The sequence below is a fragment of the Fusarium venenatum genome (genome assembly GCF_020744135.1).
Source record: "Fusarium venenatum strain MPI-CAGE-CH-0201 chromosome Unknown EDB82scaffold_4, whole genome shotgun sequence".
NCBI lineage: Eukaryota > Fungi > Ascomycota > Sordariomycetes > Hypocreales > Nectriaceae > Fusarium > Fusarium venenatum.
Window position 1 is genome coordinate 6,814,420 of NW_027072132.1, and position 16,210 is coordinate 6,830,629.

A 16,210-nucleotide genomic window follows, 5' to 3' on the forward strand; every position below is an offset into this window, starting at 1 on the left:
TCGGCCCAAGAGGGTTGACCAACATGCCTCGGTCTTGTTCTTATTGGACAAAATTTAAAGAATATATAACCTACTAATGATTGCCACTTGCATGGTAATATTCAAGAATTCGAGGAGTTTATTTCAGTTCACTAAGATCACTATTACTCACTATGTTAAGACCACTGCTGTTTTGAGTTCTGCCGCTTCCATATCCGATATTACTACATATATAGCACACCATATCCGATTACTCTTCGGGCTTACGACCCCAGACTACACGCTGTTTATAATAAGGATGGTGCTTGCCTGAGTGAATCTCTTTACGCGCATGTGCAAGGAAGACGTGAATCTCAGACTCCGACCAACCGATCGTGTTGGCAACGAAAAGGACAAATCCTTCAGGGTCGGCAAGGAAGGCCATCTTGGCGAATTGGCCCAACTCTTTCAGTGCTGAATCCTTTGGCCATCCTCCAATAGGGGTCTGTTATGGCTTGTTAGCTCTTGCTGGCTTTCTGAAAACGTGACATTTACCTTGTACTCAAATTGCTGAATGTCAACAAAGCCAGCAGCCTCCATGGCTTTCCGCTGGGTCTCATCTTCGTAAACTGTAAAGCTTGAACCCAATTTCTTGCCTCCCTCAATGAAGATCTTGCCCCACTGGTCCAAAGCAGAGTTTTCCTTGACAGTGTCATCGTCGCTAGTGATAATGCCCGACGGTTCGAAACTCTCGACCCAACCACCAGGCTTGCAAGTCTTGTAAGCTTCACTAAAAAACCTGTACCAATCGGGGATGGCGCCAATGAGCCAGCGGATGTGAATGTAGTCAACTGAGTTAGGTGTAAAAGTCCACTCTTGGGTGCAATCTTCGATTTCACTGTGGTGATATGTTAGTTTGGGAACAGAGGGTATTGTGGCTTTTCACGGAGTAACCAACAATTGCACATTGGGTGAGACCCAAGAGGGCTGAATTGGAGAAACATCGGTACCGATGACTTCAATATTAGGATGTTCATCGGCGAAATCTCTGTCTTGGAATCAGTACGCTACGTTCCACAAGGTATACATTAGACTTACAAAGCCCAAATACCGGTGCCAGTTCCGATGTCAAGAGCTTTCTTCAAACCGTTTGTTAGCTTTTGGATTACCACAATCATCTCTCATTCCAAACTTACCGTGATCTTGCTTGTATCAATTGGCGCGAGGTGAAGCTTTCCTCCGATACCCAGAGTCAAACAGTGATGGCTTATAAGTGTTAGTCATGAATTGTCAATGCCAAGTCTAGATCAACTTACTTGATGTCAAGCAATTCGCTTTGTCGCTCGTCATTAGCAGCCCTAGTTCGGTAAGCCCATGCCCCCGGTGCATAAGTGAAAAGAATATCTTACCAATATTGTGCACTGCCAATTTCGCGATGATATGTTCTGCCATGGAGCTTTCGATACTCAAAGATACTAGAGGTGACGGAAGCTGTTGAAGAGTTGAGACTCTCTTCGCTTAACGAATGAGCGTCATCATCAGGATTCTCTTCTTCCTATGTTATTGTTAGCTACCAACAGGAACAGCATCTGAAACAATGTACTGTATCGTCTCACCTCGGCGAGTTGTTGCCAATGCTCGGGTTCCAAGACACCGGTAATTCCCACGTTCGTCTGCGCCTCCTGTGAGGGGCTCTTTGAGGGACTTTTGGTCCTACTTTTGGCGGGGCTTTTTTCACTTTTCGGGCTTGTCGCAGCCGCAGGTGGTGTTGACATAATGAGTACTTAGAAAGTGACAAAAATGCACTTCGAGGTTGTATTTTTTTTTTAAGCTTCGGGCACGGATATAATGCCTGGATCATGCAGGAAAAAGAAGAGAAAAGAAAAAAGTATGGGAGCAAGGAATAAATTGGAATTTTCGGTCAGGGGAACCATACTTCCTCCTGATTTGGGGGCTCGGTAAATTCGCAATTCTGGATAATAAACGAACGAATGAGACGTTACAAAAGAGGGTCTGATTAATTGTGATTAGTTGATTGACATTAATTGACATGGGGAGACGTGTCAGTTCATGCAGGGTTCCTCGTGGGGGTGTTGTATCATGTATGAAGACAACACATAAACAGACAGATATATCCGTAAGCGGCGGCTCATTTTACAAATTCAATCGGTACAATACATATAATGAACTAGTTAGAGAGTCTGAGTTCCAAACTATCTCTCCCTTCAACCAAGGAGTTTATGTTATGCAAAAGGGTTATGGATACAGTACCCTTGGTAGCGCGATAAGGAGATTGAAACTAACTCGATGTGGCATGACTTAAACCTTTTTTGACATTTCTTCACAAGAACATCAGGTTGGCCGACACGCTAAGCTAGTGGTCCCATATATGATCCTCTACCTATCAGACTATCTGGGCGAGCTTAGGGTAGTCGAGGAAAATGGCAAGTTTTATGAAAACTCGCTGTCCAGATCCGGAATCATTCTTCTTCCACTTTGGAAGCTTCTTTAATGAGACATTCAACATACCCTCCTTTTATGTATGTTCCATAACCTGTTACTACACCCCGATGCGCAACACTTTTGGGGGAATAATGTATGTATGATGTTTGCACTTGAGCAATCTTCGATTCGAGACAGCAGAGGGGCATTACGATTATGATTGAAAACGAACAGAAATCTACAGTCTTTGTTCTCAACAAGAGCTTTGCATGTTGCCACTGTATGCGACTGGAAGACTATCGGTTAGTATCTTGGCCTCAAAACTATTCACCAACCCATCATGGCAACGACTAGATGCAGTTTGCATCCAGTATGCCAATATTCCTCCCGAATTCAACGAATCCTGTCTGGAGGGTTGGGTTTCTGCTCCTAACTCATATTGGATATTTCATGTCGAAGGATATAGCCTTTACAATGGAATCTCGGAGGCGTTAAGAGGCTCAGTACCATGAAATTGGTCTAGTGTGATCCTACAAACCTCAACAGTCTAGGCTTACATACAAGTCTTTTAGCCAAACGACTAACTGCTTCTGTACATCCGAAATACATGGCTACTCAATACCTTCCTTTTTGGACTGCAAACAATAAAATTAGCGGAGATAAGTAGGTCGGCATGACTCATTTCCGATACTGAGAAACAATGCAGGAAAAATTCTGTTTTCCTTTCCAATTTATTCTTATAAATAAGTGAGAGTAACCATCGTCCTGTTGTGAAGATTCAAATAGTGATACGGTCGACCTCAATACAACAGCAACAAAATACTCATGACTCAAGCAATGACAACGAGTATGTCTGATCAACAGGCCCGCGGTAGACTTCGCGATGTTATACCAGAGGCATATCTTGGTTCTTATGCACCAGGTCCGAAAAACGGCATTACAGATGTACCTGGAGTCCTTGCCCACACAACCACTATCCGCGATGAGAGTGGGCAGATCAACACAGGACTAACGACTATTCTCCCTCGGAAAGACTGGTTTCACAAGGCCTGTCATGCTGGCGTCTTCCGTCTCAATGGGTCGGGAGAAATGACTGGGACGCACTGGATCGAAGAAAGCGGTCTCTTACACTCACCCATTCTCATAACGAATAGTTTTGCCGTGGGTCCATGCTACACCGGCATCTACAAATACGCAATCGAACATTATGGAAAAGGAGACGAGGGCGTTGATTGGTTCCTGCTGCCAGTTGTCGCCGAAACATTTGATGGGCACCTCAACGATCTGAGACAGTTTGCCGTGACGCCGGAACACGTGGTCGATGGCATCACTAATGCTTCCGAGGAGCCGATTGCCGAGGGAAACGTGGGCGGAGGGACAGGCATGTTGTGTCAAGGGTGGAAAGGCGGCACTGGAACCAGCAGCAGAGTTGTGGCTGGAGAAAACGATACGTCCTATACTGTTGCCGCACTTGTCCAAGCCAATTATGGGAGACTCCAGCATCTGCACATATCAGGTGTCCCGGTCGGACGGATCTTGCAAAAGAGAAACGCAACCAATTCGGCCGCTGCTGCGCATGACAAAGAGTACGACGAGGCAAAGGACAAAAAGGATGGATCCATCATCGTCATCATCGCCACGGATGCGCCGCTTCTTCCTGGTCAACTTCAGCGGTTGGCTAAGCGAGCGACCATGGGTCTTGCACGTGTGGGCAGCTATGCTCATAACCCCTCTGGAGATCTCTTTCTTGCCTTTTCCACAGCTACTGAGATACCTGTCCAGACAGTTACCGGCCAGCACAGGGAAGTTGATCCATTCAAGCCTGGACTGATCAACATGGAAGCGACGGATAACCAAACTATCAATGGTCTCTTTGAAGCAACAGCTGATGCTACAGAAGAGGCTATATATAACGCACTCTGTATGGCTGAGACAATGACGGGCAATATGGGACGCACAGTAGAAGCGCTGCCGTTGGAAGCTACAAGGGAGATTATAGCTAGATTTAAGGAAGCCGAAGATTCATTCTTGTAAATGATAGAAGGAGAGGATGAGATGTTGACAAGAAACGTTTGACTATTCCGATCGTGGCTCAAGATGCCCAATGCTAGCTGTATGAGCATTGAAGCCCCTGACTATCGAATAAACTAGCTATTTCTGTACTGTTAGCGCACGTTCGAATCGATAGTTACAACTCGCCTGTTCAGCTTTCGATAAAACAGAACACAGGAAATCAAATCATAAGTCTGCTTTCTCATCCCTTTTAATTATTTCTTTTGATTTCTCTTCCGATTGCATTTATTGTCGCTTGTTGTTATTGCAAACCGTTGCGATGCGTGTCCATACTACTCTGGGGTCTTTGATACTCAGCGCTGGCCTTGTCGCCGCTCGTGTAAGTGTTTATATACAGTGTTTTATTAATCAGCCTTATTCCAGTTATAGGCTTCTGCTCCTCACCCTCAATCAACAACAACAACATCACCATTGACTAGCGAAACGGAAACCGCAACAGCCGTAGGATCTGCCACTGTAGAGACCGCCGAGACTACTTCCGCGGCGACTTCTGAAGAGGCTACGATCATCGTTAAGTCCGACAGCGCCACAGAATCTTCCGTAACGATACGAACTTCCGGTTCTGAGACATAGATTATCGAGGTTTCGACCTCTGTCGCCGAGGCCTCAATCCGCACAATCGAGGACTCAACAACTACGACGACATCTCCTGCCCAGAGCGTACAGAGTCCACCCAACGGTAATTTCGAAGACCCTACCCTTGAGCCATGGGAGTCTACAGGAACCGCAGCAGTGTTGGCCCAGGGAAATTACTGCCATGAAAAGTACCAGTGCTCGTACGTATTCCCAACACCCCATGCACAGTTCCTTCGTTCTCTGCTAACACTCTACAGGAGACGTCCAGGACCCTACAGCGGAAACACCGCCAAAATATGCCAGCGCATCGACCTTGAGCAGGGCTACAAATACACTTTTGCCGCGCATCTCCGGCAGAGTTGTACTTATTACAACGCTAATGAAGGGGAAGACATTGATTACAGCCCCAATATCAACACGGTTCACCTTTTCATCGACGGGGTATCTTTCACATCCAAGGGAGTTGATTGGAACAACCAGTGGCACGAATACTCCAACACCTGTCAATACACTGGCCCGAGCATTGGTTCGACGGATCTTTGTATTGCTGCCGTCATGACCCAGGGCGATAGGTACGATTTCTATGTTGATGGAGTTTCCCTTGTGCGTGGGAAATCCGTACCTATCTCCAAAGAGTCATAAGGCCTTGACTTGAGATGTGGTTTTTGGGCGCAACAATGCAAATTCGAAGAAAGATGTTGAGTTTTGGCACCATGTACTACCTGATGCCACAATTTTCCAGCTTGCATATTCCCAAGACAAGGTATATATTCATTTCAAAATTACGGACATGACCATGAAGTATGGCGAGTGATCTCCTTCAGTTGATGACATAGGTACGTCCCTGACGTGTCTGAAGCAGGTTGCAAGACTCAGTCCTGAGTACAGCAGAACAAATGGTGCACATAGCAAAAAAAAGACAGACGTTAGGCATCAGCTCAGAAACATGTAAGTTATCACTTCGCGGCTCTTCGAGCAGCGATCTTGTAAAAGAGACTCCCGTCATAGATCCCTCTGATATCCTCCTTCATCATACGTCCGTCATCCGGCCAAAGTAAAATATAAGTCGCCAACCCTGTACCATGAGTTAGTCTCAGTAGGAGCAAGAAATATAGATGATCATTCGCTTACATTCGAAGAAGGCTCCTCCCCATCCGACAGGATCAGCGATCAACCTCTGCCCCTTCATCAAGTTGCTCACATCCCATATCGTCAAGTAATCACGACCTTCCGCATACTTGGAGAACATGTCCTCGAACTTCTGTGGAATGAAGCGTCCTTCAGTGTCATAAGTTCCAGTGTCGCTGCCATGCTTATCCTTATGGATGTTGTCGGTGTGGATTCGGAAGAAGGGATCAGGGAGCAGCGATGACTGCGTTGGGTACGAGAAGTTGCCGTGGATGACGAGGACCGAGATGAGAGATAAAATGATTCCGTAACCTAGTTGGTAGAAACCTCTAAAAGTATCGAGCGGCCATATCACGCCATCGTGATCCTTTACATCGTTAAGTCACAAATCAAAATGCTTGATGAGGAGGGAAAGTACCTTGTCAAAGAAATCACAATGTTGCTGCAGAACCTGGGAGAGATCAGCAATTAGTTCTGAAGAGTATATGCAATACCTACAGTTTGATCCCGATGTCGATCAGCCCAGCCATCATCAGTCGTCCCCTCAGGACGCTCATGAGTAGCAGCGAGATTGGCTCTTGCAACGCCTGCATGGGCCAGTCTGGGCTTGTCAACTCCCGGCTGATATGGCTTTCGCTCAACAGTCACGGGAACTGTATCGATTGAAGTTACAATGATAGAGTTAGGATCAACCTTGAGAGCATCAGAGTAAGACTTTGTGTTTTTGGGATCGTCGAAATCCATCTTGGTGGTGTTAATAGCAGTATGTGAAAGTTGGTTGGATAGACTGCAGAGGAAGGTGTATGAGGCTGGTTCATATTTCATACTGCTGCTGGAATGGACTTTTATTTGCATTATCTTTAGCATGTGAAGACGAGGATGTAAACATGTGACATCATTAGGTCAAGCCAAGTTATATCAATCGCGCGACTTTCTATTACGCGCCTTGTTAAGACGGTGATATATGTGCGAATAATAACGTCATTGAATCGTATAGCTAATCAGGGTATTTATAATTGCTGCATCTTCATTTGTTATGCAATGTTTCAGTTTCAATGCTACGGCATACCTATAATAAAAAGTCATAGCAGAGTTAGAATATCGTCATAATGACTCTAAAAAACCCTACCCTAACGTAAACAACTCGACATAACTTTAGGAAGCATTAGCAATACTATCATAAAATCATCATCGAAATCTCAGCAGGTATAATACCCTATAGTATAAATGATAAAAAAGTAGCTTGATATCTTTCTTGGTATTTGCCAAGTTCTTCAACGCTTCATTCTCCACATACGCCAAGTATTCCCAAACTGTTTCAGTATGGATAAAGCACTACAGGCAGGCCTTTCAGCAGGCATGTCCGATGTATCGGGCTTTCATTCCAAGAAACCTAACTGGGCAGACCCAGAAACAGCCGGTGCCAACGTTCTTCCTACTTCATACTGCCCAGAACCCAGTTCTCGTGTTGAGTTTCCGAGTCCTCAAAAGCCCGTAAAGGCTTCGCATATATGCATCGGGGCTTGGCCGTGGGGCGACAAGTCGACGTGGCAATGGGATGAAAAGGAACTTCCTGAGGTCATGCTGGCTTGGAGGACGCTTTACGAGGCGGGTATCAACTTCATTGACACTGCCGAAGGGTATGGAAATGGAGAGAGTGAGCGGATAATCGGAGAACTCATCAAGGACATTCCTCGTGAGACCGTTGTCATACAGACCAAGTACTTCAGCACTCCTCTCAAGGCCGCCAACTTTATTCATCCCGTCGATGCGCCCATCAAGAGTCTCAAGGCCAGTCTTCAGCGCATGAACCTGGAATACGTCGATATTTATCTTGTTCACGGGCCGATTCACCCACAGAGCATCGCCACCATTGCAGAGGGTATGGCTCAGTGTGTTGAACAGGGGCTTGCCCATTCAATTGGCGTAGCCAACTATGATGTCGAAGACGTTCAGAAGATCAACGATGAGCTTGCCAAGTTCAACATTCCCATCGCTACAAACCAATGCGAGTACAACATCCTCCGTCGCTACCCCGAGCTCACCGGTAATATTGAGAAGTGCAAAGCCAGCGGCATGATCTTCCAATCATACTCATCACTTGCCCAGGGAAGGTTGACGGGTAAGTACACCAAGGATAACCCGCCGCCCAAATCACACCGTTTTAGTAGCTACAAGATGGAAGATATTGATCCTGCCCTTAATACTTTGCAGAGGGTTGCTGAGAGACGGCGCAAGAGTATTGCCGCGGTTGCGTTGAACTATAATATCAGTAAGGGAGTCCTGCCCGTTGTTGGAATCAGGAACGTTGAGCAAGCGAAATGTGCTATTGAGGCGCTTGGATGGAGACTTACGGAAGCTGAGATCGTTGAGATTGATAAGGTTAGCATTGTTGGAGACAAGACAATACTCTGGCAGCAAGGATAGGCACGTAGCGATTTGGGCCAAACAGAAGTATGAAATAGTGTTGCATAGCTTATCACAAATAATAAAGATTAATTTAAGCATTTTGCATATGAAGCTTTCTAACCCAATCGATACCACAAAGATCTAGATTGTGTACTTCGGCACAGATGCTCATTGCTTTGCGGTGTTGTCATTTGCTAGTGATATTAGAATGAGAAACGTTTGCCGTAGCGGTGGCAATTCAGAGGCAGGCAGTGATGCATAGTGGCCTAGTTCATGAGGCTCAAAGACACCGAGGACCCCTCACTCTCATTCTTCGTGGGCATAATACTTGATATCTCCCGTGTTGTATGGTGTTTTCGGAGAGCACATGAGCACGACTATCCAGCAACATACACATCGTTCACCTCGGTCGCAGCAAACCAGCATACCATGCCAAAGACTGATGAGTATGTAATTGGCTGGATCTGTACATTGACTAAAGAGCTAGTCGCAGCTCAAACGTTTCTCAACGTTCTCCACAAGCCCATTAACAACGCAGGGATTGATGACAACAACAGCTATACACTTAGAAGCATTGGAAAGCATGATGTTGCTGTTACAGCCTTCCCGTAGTTATACTAAAGTAATATAGAATATTAAACTTTAATATAGTTAGTAGAATTTAAATTTATAAAATTAAGTTAAATTATATATAAACCCTTCATTTTACTCCATCATACGTCGGAGAATAGATATTATTAACTGGGGAAAATTATGGTTAGACCTCTTCACTGCTTTGTTTCAGTGTGGGTGTTAGAAAGGCTAGCCCTGCTGGATGTAAGAATGCATGTCAACGACTTGACAGCGGGTCTCCGTCGCTGGACGGAGATGTCTACAGAACCTCAACGCGTGACAGAGTAGCATCATATCAGCAACTTCCTCCTTTGTCACATCTTCAATTAGTTAAGGAGATCTTAGAACACTCGGATTAAAGTAGACATAGTTTTGATTGATATGCTAAAAGTTGAAGGGCTGTCATCCAGCCTCAGCGATGCTGTTTGGGTTACACATCTCAGCCCAGGACAGGCATGTGCAGAAATTCTACTTAATTTATATCTAACCTGATTAGTAAGGGAGGCGACATGACTTGAACAGCCTTTGACATCTCTGGAGCCTTTTGGGTAAAGAAGACAGCGAGAGCAATCGTGATCTGTCTGAACATGGTAAAAAGGTGGCTGGCTGAGCTTGAAAATGGGAGGCTCAGCGACATGATTAGGTCTAGTGCATGGCCTAGTGCATTCTTTCAAAAGAAGCTTAATATCGTGGCGTTGTGGTGATAATTTCCCGACTCCTCAAGTCAAGCATCTCCTCGTTCTCTATCGCGATACAAACTATCCCACAAACAAACAATAACACTAGGTAAAAGGTACACGACCGGAATACTCGGTATATAGAGACAGAGATTTGGATGAAATGATAGTGATATTGAGAATGGAGACAAGTAGCTTGCTTCACCCTTGTTGGTGGCGTCAAGCCCACTCGAATTAGTCCTGTCTAGAACTACACGACACATTCAGCTTTCTGGTGTTCGAGACATTCAGCCCTCAACAAAGAGACTAGTCCACGATTCCCTTGATTCTCGACCCCCGAAAGTTTATAAAGACTTTTACTTCTCTCTTCGTCAGTTTCCCTCTCTCTTCTTCAGTTTCCCTCATCTACTAGTCAACCAAATCCGCAAGTCGTCCTCATGGCTCAGTATAGTCAAGTCTACAACGTCGACGACCATGACTCAAACGTCAACACAGGACGCACAGTCTACCATTCTACCACAAATCCTCATCACCCGTCCGACTATAGACCCTACAACGCTGAGAAGCAAGCACCGTTCCCAGCAGCCACAGAACTGAACCCCCATGCATTTAATCAACATCCCACGCAACAATATGCAGCGACGAACCCACAACCCCGAACAATACAACGTCAGCCATGGCAACGAAGAGTCGGCTATCTTGGATGGTGGATCATTGGACTGGGAACGATCGTAATGTTGGCCGCTAGTGCTTTTCTTGTCTTCATCTGGTATGGCGCTTCTCTTGCCAGAAGACAGCTTCCTCGACCCAAACTTTGGGATAGCATCGTCTTTGACGACAATGCAGCACGAGTCGTAACTCTCTGTTCTGCTGCGATTCGAGTAGCCATGGACTTTCAAATTGGACTCCTAGCTGCTTCAATGGCAGCCATCATTCTCGAGACCACCGGTACGCGTCTTTCAGATCTCGCTAGTCTGTCTTTGTCCAGAGCTTTTGTAGATGGTGCAAGTCCATGGGATATCTTTTTGATTGCCCGCCACAGAACATCTCGAAAAGCTGTGTCGATCAATTGGGTCCTCCCTCTTCTATCATTCGTCATCGGGTCCGCCATGACTCTTGCATCCACCATCATGCTCTCAGACTTCAAAATGTTCCAAATCGCTGCCCCACGCACTACGAGATCCATAGCACTTGGGTTCGACCTACAGAAGGCTATGGCAGACCCTGCCGGAACCTCCTTCTGGCAGTCCAAACCGCAGGCGCATTGGCGATTTGCCGAGACTCGTCTCAACGCGACCGATCATAACAGTGCACTGAAACACGTCTCTGATACGGGCGACATCTATCAAGCTTCGCTTCCTTTTGATACAATGGAGGATAGAGCGTCTCTGCAATATTATGAGGGGCCTGCCATTGTCACCAACAGCAGGACAGTATGTGTCGCGCCAACCCTTACCAACGCTACCATCGAATATCAATACACAGGCAGTGAACTCACGGAGGGACTGTATCTGCATGCGGAAGTGGACACTCTAGCCAGTTGGGATTCGGGTCCGAGAATTAACGGCAGCCAAGTGGCACAAATAACATGTCGCCTTAACAATTATTGGGACGAGACCTCGGATTCCTGGCCATTGTCGATATGCAGCTTCCCAAACATTGACACTAGTGCTGTCAATATGAGTCTGAAAGACCCGCTGTCTGGACGCCCTTACACATTTCAGTCTGTCCTTCTCTTAAATGCAAGTTCCATCCTAAACCTTGCCACCGTCATACCTTCCTGGACAGGATCAACTGAGAACTGGGCTACTGTCGCTGCAATAGACGACCTTCAAATGGACAAGTTTGTCATGGATGGTCCTTGGACCGCTGCCTTTGCAGCCAATGGGTCGGAAATACTGCAAGCTACCGTTTGCTTCACTACTCCGACCATGCCACTTCTATACAACGTGACGATGTCAGGGAAAGCAATCTTATCAGAGCCAAGGTCACAAGCAAAGTTGAACGAGTTGAAACAAAAGTCCGCGAACGGAACAAAGTACCTCGAACAGTTGGGCATCGGCGGTCCTTCATTAGACCTTATGGCGCGAGGGATTCTGGATCTTAAGGTTCATTCGGATCCCCAGAGTCTGGCTACCCAGGACTTCGAAGTTGTGGATGCCGCCATCGGCAATTTGATTCGCATGAGTCTTTTTGACTTCCAAATCGCAGGTGGATGGGCTTTCAATAATGACGCCGTAATGGGCTATCTGGCATCGTGGTTGCTTTGGCCAGCCAACTCTGAACATTCTTTCCTAGTGCAGAAGATTCTTCATGACACTGGTGATCCATCAATCGCTGTTCAAGCCTTATTTTCACGCTTCGCCCAAATGATCTTTCACGACATGTTACCATACTGGACAAGAAAGCAGTCCATTATTACGGTCAATGTTAAGCGTGTTCTGGTTCCTTCTCAATGGACGGGACTCATAATCGTCTTGTCACTTATAGTATCCCACATGGCTCTTATGCTCGTCACAGTTGGGTGGTTCCTTGCTTCAACGAAATTATCCATTTTGGGCAACACCTGGCAGGCTGTGTCCCAGATCGTGTCTCCCGAGACAAGTGCGGTCTTGCAGACTGTTTCGAGTAGGGGTATGACAGACGACGAAGTACAGAAGTGGATTACAACGACGGCTTTTGACGACCATATCCATAGCTTATCAACATCGGTTGACAATGGGGAACTGAATGTGAGAAGACGATGAAAGCCTGATAATATTCTTCACTGTTCAGATGTATAGTAGAAAGACGAGATGCAGATTCGGCAGAGTGATGAATGTTTACCATATACTGATACACAAGTTACAAAACAATTGGTTCTTGTAGTAGGCTAACTGAGGGATACATGAAATATCACTTGAATGAATGGAAAATTAGAAAAGAGCTATTAGGGCTTTTCAATGCTGTGATAAGTGAATCGCGGTTTTAGATGGCTAGACTCGCAAATGAACACCCCTGACTAGGGTTTAGATATTGACCGCGATGTTAGGTACATGTGTTAAGTGCTGTTGATAAAATTGCTTCATTAATAATACAGGCGAGATATAATTGCCAGAAAATGCCATTTTTTACGCATGTATTCTTAAATTGAAGGCTTTGTTCTGTCCTTCAACAACCACCAATCTCAAAGGTCAAGCCCCTAGCTGTCTCTAATTAGATCCGGTATGAGTTCCAGTTTGAGAGACGACGATTACACTTTGGGCACGTAAATGTACCCTGAGCGTATGCGCCTCGAAGTACATGGCTACAATAAGGGCATCTGAACTTTTCAGTGTTAGGTTGACCACCACACAAGAAAAGGATCAGATCAGCGGCAAAGTCGGCGGTCTTTCTGAGAAGTTCACAAAACCCGTCGCGCCCAACGAGCGTGTCAATGTTCTTTTGCGCGATATCCACAACCAAATCGCGAAGCCCCCTGTCTTCCAAGGGAGTAGTTTCATAGACTATGCTGACAGCGACCGGAAAGTCATCCGTATTCCAGCCAGCAGTGATAGCAGAAGCGAATTTCTCTTTAGAGCATATCTTCAGGGCCGGTATATCGTATTTATCGGCAATCTGGTAGACCTGGGCATCAAACACCATGGAGGAAGAATCGCTGGCGGCGTCGTAGTCGAACGAATAGATGAAGGACAGCATAGCTTCTACAACATTTGTTTCGAAATCCTTAATTTCGATCTTGCTTTGTGTTGTTTCCTGTATACTGTTAATGGGCAATTTTCACGAACTTGAAAAAAGCACACACCATCCATAGACCGTTCAGCGCTGTGGCAAAGTACTTGGAATGAGCCGACAAGAGTACTCTGTGAGTCTTGAAAACGTTGTCATTACAAGTGATGACAGCATCAGACATAAGGCCTGAGTCGTAGTACCTGGATGTCATGTTAGAAACTTGAACATAAATCGTGTAGTCTTAGCATACACCTTCAAGGAAGATAAAAAGCCATCAAGACCGGGAGGTGACATTGTGAAGTTGGCTATAGCCTCCTGGCATATAACGGGTGCAACTGAAGATAGCTGGGGAGAGGGAATCGTCTCTTTGATTTCTGAACAACGTTCTCCTTCTCATCATAATATCGAGAGGATGGGACTGAGAATGGCAACAGCAGAAGTAAAAGTTGAGCCAGTATCTTAAATGACAAAAAATTCTCACCGGCCCGATGATCGTTCTGACTCACTCCTCAGCGTGGCCGGCCTCCTGCAGCATCATGAATCATTAACCGCTTCTAGATGCGGAACTTCGCATCTATTTTTATGGATTGAGTTGTAGCCTTTGTCGCTTAACTCTTGGATATCATGTCTTGCTATGGCCTGTTGATTTTCCTCAGGACATATAATCGGCTACATCTGCGCGGACAGATTAAGCTTTGTTGAAAACTTAGAGGAACCTCTATACGTGTATGATGACCTGCAACAATGTTTGGTCTGTTGCCTATCTGGCTAAACAACCTCCGTCAGGCAATCTTGGCCTATTATATTGTTCCGAGTTTAGCTAATCACTACGGTGTAGTGCGTCGAGCTTTAAGACTTGTACCAATGATGGATGATGTGGTGTGAAAATAGACAGGGCCTGAGCATGTTGGTGCCCCTCCAGATCGCACCGTCCATTCGCCAACATTGACGTTTAGGTCTACCGCGACTAAACTGGCAGTTCCAAAAATACTCAAGTGGAATTCGATATAATTCTCGGTGAATTTTCGCAAATCCGAGTCATCTAGATCAGGCTCAAAGCTAGTGGTGTAGGGCTGACACTGTCAGCTTTGTTAGCTTATCGACACATCGCGCAACCTTCGGGAAACGCCAAGTTGTCCGAGAGTCACTTACACAGCCAATCACGTCAGACTCACATGTCAGTAAGATCACGATCGGGCTGCATCCGGACCAATCCTCGCTAATGATGCCTTGTGCTTACTCTGTCGGATTTCCATCTTTGCGCGAGTAGGAATGCCGATAAAATTATTATGCACCTAATTAATAAAGAAAATGATGTTTGAGAGTTATATAACTGGTGAGGGGAAGCGGGAGAAAGCATCATCATCATCATCATCAACAACTCAGCAACTTTAATCTTCTTTCTCGCCACAATCAACCAGAAAATATCACCGCAAAGTCAATTAAAAACATCAAAATGGTCGCAATCAAGACAATCAAGGCTTCCAACTCCACAGCCCTTCCCCAGACCCTCCCCCAGAATCTTACCGCTGTCTTCCTTGGTGCCACATCGGGTATCGGTCGTAGCACAATTAAACAACTCGCCATCGCCACAGACGGAAAGTCTCCCACAATCTACATCGTCGGCCGAAGTGCTTCAGCTGCAACAGCACTTATCGCCGAGCTTCGTCAAAGTAACCCATCTGCTACCATCGAGTTTATCGAGCGAGATGTTTCCCTTGTCAAGGAAACCGATGCTGTTATGCAAGAAATCGCAAAGCGCGAGGAAAAGGTCGATATCTTGTTCATGTCTGTTGGATTCATGTCTTTTGAAGGAAGAAAAGGTAAGCTACTCACTGTCATCCACTTATCAACCAGGGACTAAAAATACGCAGAAACAAAGGAAAAGCTAGAGCCATCTCTCACAACCCGCTTCTACAGCCGTGTCCGCTCTATCCAGACTCTGCTCCCACTTCTCAACCGCAGCGCAAACCCTCATGTCGTCAACATTCTTGCCGGTGGCATGGAAGGTCCTCTAGTCGAAGACGACCTTGATCTCGCCAAGCCAGGAAACTACGGCGTCGCATCCTCTGCCAACCAAGCTGCTACTATGCTCACTCTCGTCTTGGAACGATTTGCGCAAGAAAACCCAAAGATCAGCTTCGTACACGCTTTCCCTGGTCTGACAGCAACACCACTTCTTTCTCGTGGTTCTAGTGGTATCATTGGTTTCCTCCTTCAATGGATTATCACTCCACTGGGTGGTTTGTTCTTTGCTAGTCCCGAAGATGTCGCTGCTCGGGCACTTTTCTATGCCACCAATGCGCGATACACTGTCGAGGAGACTGAGTCCTCCGCAGTTCCTGTGCCTCAAGGTCTTGAAAAGGCTAAGCGATCTGCTGGTGGAGTGTTCTTGATCAACGAAAAGAGTGAAGCGGCAGATAACGAAAAGGCTTTGGCAGGAATCAGAGAAAAGATGGCCGAACCTGTCCAAGCTCACTTAGATAATGTGTTCAAGGGACTTTTCCAACAGTGAAAAAGGAGGATAAAATAATTTGCGGGCTAGGACACTACGGAGTTAGGCGATTGAATATATAAAATGTTTAGCTGATATAATAATATTTGGACTCTGAATGGATAACTTG

General features: G+C 45.8%; 8 protein-coding genes across 8 annotated transcripts; 5 read left to right on the top strand and 3 right to left on the bottom strand.

Annotated features, from left to right (window-relative positions):
- Window positions 1–82: 82 nt before the first annotated feature.
- Window positions 83–1,900, bottom strand: EDB82DRAFT_517914 (S-adenosyl-L-methionine-dependent methyltransferase). The gene is made up of 8 exons (XM_025725523.2): window positions 1,575–1,900; window positions 1,368–1,513; window positions 1,275–1,316; window positions 1,155–1,224; window positions 1,057–1,097; window positions 917–1,006; window positions 514–856; window positions 83–463 (listed from the first exon to the last, which is right to left on the bottom strand). Exons 1-8 carry the CDS (start codon window positions 1,731–1,733, stop codon window positions 230–232), a joined length of 1,125 nt encoding a protein of 374 aa, XP_025594113.2. The 5' UTR covers window positions 1,734–1,900; the 3' UTR covers window positions 83–229.
- A 1,180-nt stretch (window positions 1,901–3,080) lies between these two features.
- Window positions 3,081–4,683, top strand: EDB82DRAFT_517917 (peptidase family S58-domain-containing protein). Its single transcript, XM_025725524.2, has one exon. It carries the CDS (start codon window positions 3,226–3,228, stop codon window positions 4,432–4,434), a length of 1,209 nt encoding a protein of 402 aa, XP_025594114.2. The 5' UTR covers window positions 3,081–3,225; the 3' UTR covers window positions 4,435–4,683.
- Window positions 4,684–4,732: 49 nt separating this feature from the next.
- EDB82DRAFT_530763 (uncharacterized protein) lies at window positions 4,733–5,691 on the top strand (the record flags this gene model as incomplete). Its single annotated transcript, XM_025725525.2, has 4 exons — window positions 4,733–4,792; window positions 4,843–5,013; window positions 5,047–5,249; window positions 5,307–5,691. The coding sequence occupies 4 exons, from the start codon at window positions 4,733–4,735 to the stop codon at window positions 5,689–5,691; spliced, it is 819 nt and encodes a 272-aa protein (XP_025594115.2).
- A 157-nt stretch (window positions 5,692–5,848) lies between these two features.
- Window positions 5,849–6,921, bottom strand: EDB82DRAFT_562897 (Caleosin related protein-domain-containing protein; the record flags this gene model as incomplete). The annotated part of the gene is made up of 4 exons (XM_025725526.2): window positions 5,849–6,124; window positions 6,181–6,544; window positions 6,596–6,628; window positions 6,676–6,921. The coding sequence occupies 4 exons, from the start codon at window positions 6,919–6,921 to the stop codon at window positions 6,006–6,008; spliced, it is 762 nt and encodes a 253-aa protein (XP_025594116.1). The 3' UTR covers window positions 5,849–6,005.
- Window positions 6,922–7,320: 399 nt separating this feature from the next.
- On the top strand, window positions 7,321–8,773 carry EDB82DRAFT_517922 (NADP-dependent oxidoreductase domain-containing protein). The gene has a single exon (XM_025725527.2). It carries the CDS (start codon window positions 7,501–7,503, stop codon window positions 8,602–8,604), a length of 1,104 nt encoding a protein of 367 aa, XP_025594117.1. The 5' UTR covers window positions 7,321–7,500; the 3' UTR covers window positions 8,605–8,773.
- A 1,539-nt stretch (window positions 8,774–10,312) lies between these two features.
- EDB82DRAFT_562901 (uncharacterized protein) lies at window positions 10,313–12,622 on the top strand (the record flags this gene model as incomplete). Its single annotated transcript, XM_025725528.1, has 1 exon — window positions 10,313–12,622. One exon carries the CDS (start codon window positions 10,313–10,315, stop codon window positions 12,620–12,622), a length of 2,310 nt encoding a protein of 769 aa, XP_025594118.1.
- Window positions 12,623–12,878: 256 nt separating this feature from the next.
- On the bottom strand, window positions 12,879–14,101 carry EDB82DRAFT_517924 (BTB/POZ protein). The gene is made up of 3 exons (XM_025725529.2): window positions 13,837–14,101; window positions 13,660–13,786; window positions 12,879–13,610 (listed from the first exon to the last, which is right to left on the bottom strand). Exons 1-3 carry the CDS (start codon window positions 13,878–13,880, stop codon window positions 13,071–13,073), a joined length of 711 nt encoding a protein of 236 aa, XP_025594119.1. The 5' UTR covers window positions 13,881–14,101; the 3' UTR covers window positions 12,879–13,070.
- Window positions 14,102–15,042: 941 nt separating this feature from the next.
- On the top strand, window positions 15,043–16,101 carry EDB82DRAFT_548742 (uncharacterized protein; the record flags this gene model as incomplete). The annotated part of the gene is made up of 2 exons (XM_025725530.1): window positions 15,043–15,409; window positions 15,461–16,101. The coding sequence occupies 2 exons, from the start codon at window positions 15,043–15,045 to the stop codon at window positions 16,099–16,101; spliced, it is 1,008 nt and encodes a 335-aa protein (XP_025594120.1).
- Window positions 16,102–16,210: the final 109 nt, after the last annotated feature.

What these genes read in the sequence shown, in the direction of transcription:
- EDB82DRAFT_517914 (XM_025725523.2), bottom strand. Translation starts at nt 1,733, where the DNA reads ATGTCAACACCACCTGCGGCTGCGACAAGCCCGAAAAGTGAAAAAAGC. An exon ending in ATTGGCAACAACTCGCCGAG is followed by an intron (nt 1,514 to 1,574) that starts GTGAGACGATAC and finishes ACAATAACATAG; the next exon opens with GAAGAAGAGAATCCTGATGA. An exon ending in GTCTCACCCAATGTGCAATT is followed by an intron (nt 857 to 916) that starts GTTGGTTACTCC and finishes ATATCACCACAG; the next exon opens with TGAAATCGAAGATTGCACCC.
- EDB82DRAFT_517917 (XM_025725524.2), top strand. Translation starts at nt 3,226, where the DNA reads ATGACTCAAGCAATGACAACGAGTATGTCTGATCAACAGGCCCGCGGT.
- EDB82DRAFT_517922 (XM_025725527.2), top strand. Translation starts at nt 7,501, where the DNA reads ATGGATAAAGCACTACAGGCAGGCCTTTCAGCAGGCATGTCCGATGTA.
- EDB82DRAFT_517924 (XM_025725529.2), bottom strand. Translation starts at nt 13,880, where the DNA reads ATGTCACCTCCCGGTCTTGATGGCTTTTTATCTTCCTTGAAGGT. An exon ending in TTTTTATCTTCCTTGAAGGT is followed by an intron (nt 13,787 to 13,836) that starts GTATGCTAAGAC and finishes CATGACATCCAG; the next exon opens with GTACTACGACTCAGGCCTTA. An exon ending in CGCTGAACGGTCTATGGATG is followed by an intron (nt 13,611 to 13,659) that starts GTGTGTGCTTTT and finishes AACAGTATACAG; the next exon opens with GAAACAACACAAAGCAAGAT.